At 37.4% G+C, this 1,788-nt stretch overlaps 1 protein-coding gene across 1 annotated transcript in view; it reads left to right on the top strand.

Moving 5' to 3' along the window:
• Nucleotides 1-363: 363 nt before the first annotated feature.
• The window catches only part of pde8a (phosphodiesterase 8A), a gene marked incomplete at its 5' end in the record, with an annotated part of 22,811 nt that continues 21,386 nt past the window's right edge, over nt 364-1,788 (top strand). The window contains 1 exon segment of the mRNA XM_035652016.1: nt 364-420. Coding sequence (XP_035507909.1) covers nt 364-420 — 57 coding nt within the window.

Here is a 1,788-nt window from a genome sequence, read left to right on the forward strand (position 1 = left end):
TGAAACATAGCATATTTCCTCTCCTTTTAACAATTCTTTATGATCTTTATTGATATTTTCTCAACTTTATAAAATCTGAAAGCTCAGTTTGTGGCAAAGGGTTACTACTTCAATAAGTGGTATAATAATCAAGTTTCTACATATTGGGTTTTAATAAGGTCAGAGGAAAAGAAAAGGAAAAACTACATGGTGGAGTGCTATTATTGTTACTATTACACACACAGTTGCGTCTGTGGGATCCTAAACAATGACGGTGAAGTGGAGCCAATGTCAACAAAACACAAATATGAAATAAGTGAGAAAATATCACATTTATGAAATGATTTTTTTTCTAACCCTTGTATTCTTCTTGTTATCTTTCAGACCACATTAACAGAGGTGCAATTTGGACCAATGAAGTTATTTAAAGACCCACTTCAGGTATCGTAAAACAATGCAAAACATCTGAGCGATTGATGCTTATGTGCTTGAATGCATTAAGGCTTTCCACGGAACAACAGAAGTGTTCCAGTGAAATGTTTATGTCCGTATCATTTAGGGGCTTTTAGCTGAGCCGTGGTGCTAAACTTGGTGTGACTGTCAATATTTGGTAGCATTTTTCTAGGATTAGTATTTCAAAATGTCACCTACTTTTGTTTGCAGTTAGAACTAATCTTGAATTTCTCAAAGATACCACACCTCGCTAAGAGATTAAAGAAAGAGAAAAAAAAAGTCCCCATGCAAACATTCAAAGAAGAAGAAGGAAAGAAAAAAAAAACTGTTAATGGACGTATTGTGTGCAATGCAGCCTTGGGTTGTCAAGGCAACAAGCCCAAACATTTATGTCCAAGAACATACCATAATGAACAATGCATGTTATGGAAGAACTGCACAGAGGATCCATGGACCAGTTTTGTCACTGCAAATAGGACATTCTCTGACGTTCAATGGTTCATTATACAGTTTGGTACTGTGCTTGTTCCTTTGGCATGCATTGCTGCGGTTGTGTGACAACTGGGAGACTTCGTAAAGTCAGCTTTTTAGCCATTTTAAATGTATTTCGAGGGCGCACAGAATTTGGTTTCATCTTGGTTTCAAGGGTGCAGAGCTGAACGTTAATTATCAGCTATTTTGATAATCTATTAATTGTTTTAATAATTTTTTTAAGCAGAATGCCAAACATTTCGCTTCTTCCAGCAGCCTGAATGTGTGGATTTTGATGGGCACTTTTTCATATTTCTTTTTTAAATTTCACAGACACAAAACAATCCATCATGAAAATAATTGTTAGGTGCAGCCCTAGCGCATAGCTCCTTCAAGTAAAATACAAGTTCTAATCAAAATTAAACCGCAACCGCAACTACTGCTATACTTAGTATAACAATGATGACTATGAAGTCAGTGAGAGACAAAGAAAAGCAACACATTAGACGTCCTGTAATTTAATGCCATGTATAAGTGCACAGACGCGGCTTTATTGTCTGATGCACTCCAGTGTGACCACAGTAGGAAAACGAGGTAGAGAGATATCCCCTTCCTGTTTTTGTCACTCACAGCTGATCCTGTCATGCCCTCCTCCTCTCTACTCCTCCTCTTTTCTCATGGCTCACAGGATCTGGCCGGGCCTTCTCTGTTTTCAACAATGATGTTTTCTAGACAGAGCGATCAGACCCTGCCAAAATGCTCGCTACCCCCTTCGAACTAGTTTTTTCCCCTCTTACTGTCTTTGTCTCTTTGCTACTTTTTCTGCCTTTTCCATCTTTTTTTTTTGGAGCATAAACAGTGTATGCTCAATTTAAAAAAAAAAAA

This window comes from Morone saxatilis, unplaced genomic scaffold (genome assembly GCF_004916995.1).
Source record: "Morone saxatilis isolate NCDOM2014 unplaced genomic scaffold, NCSU_SB_2.0 Contig11, whole genome shotgun sequence".
Taxonomy (NCBI): Eukaryota; Metazoa; Chordata; class Actinopteri; family Moronidae; genus Morone; species Morone saxatilis.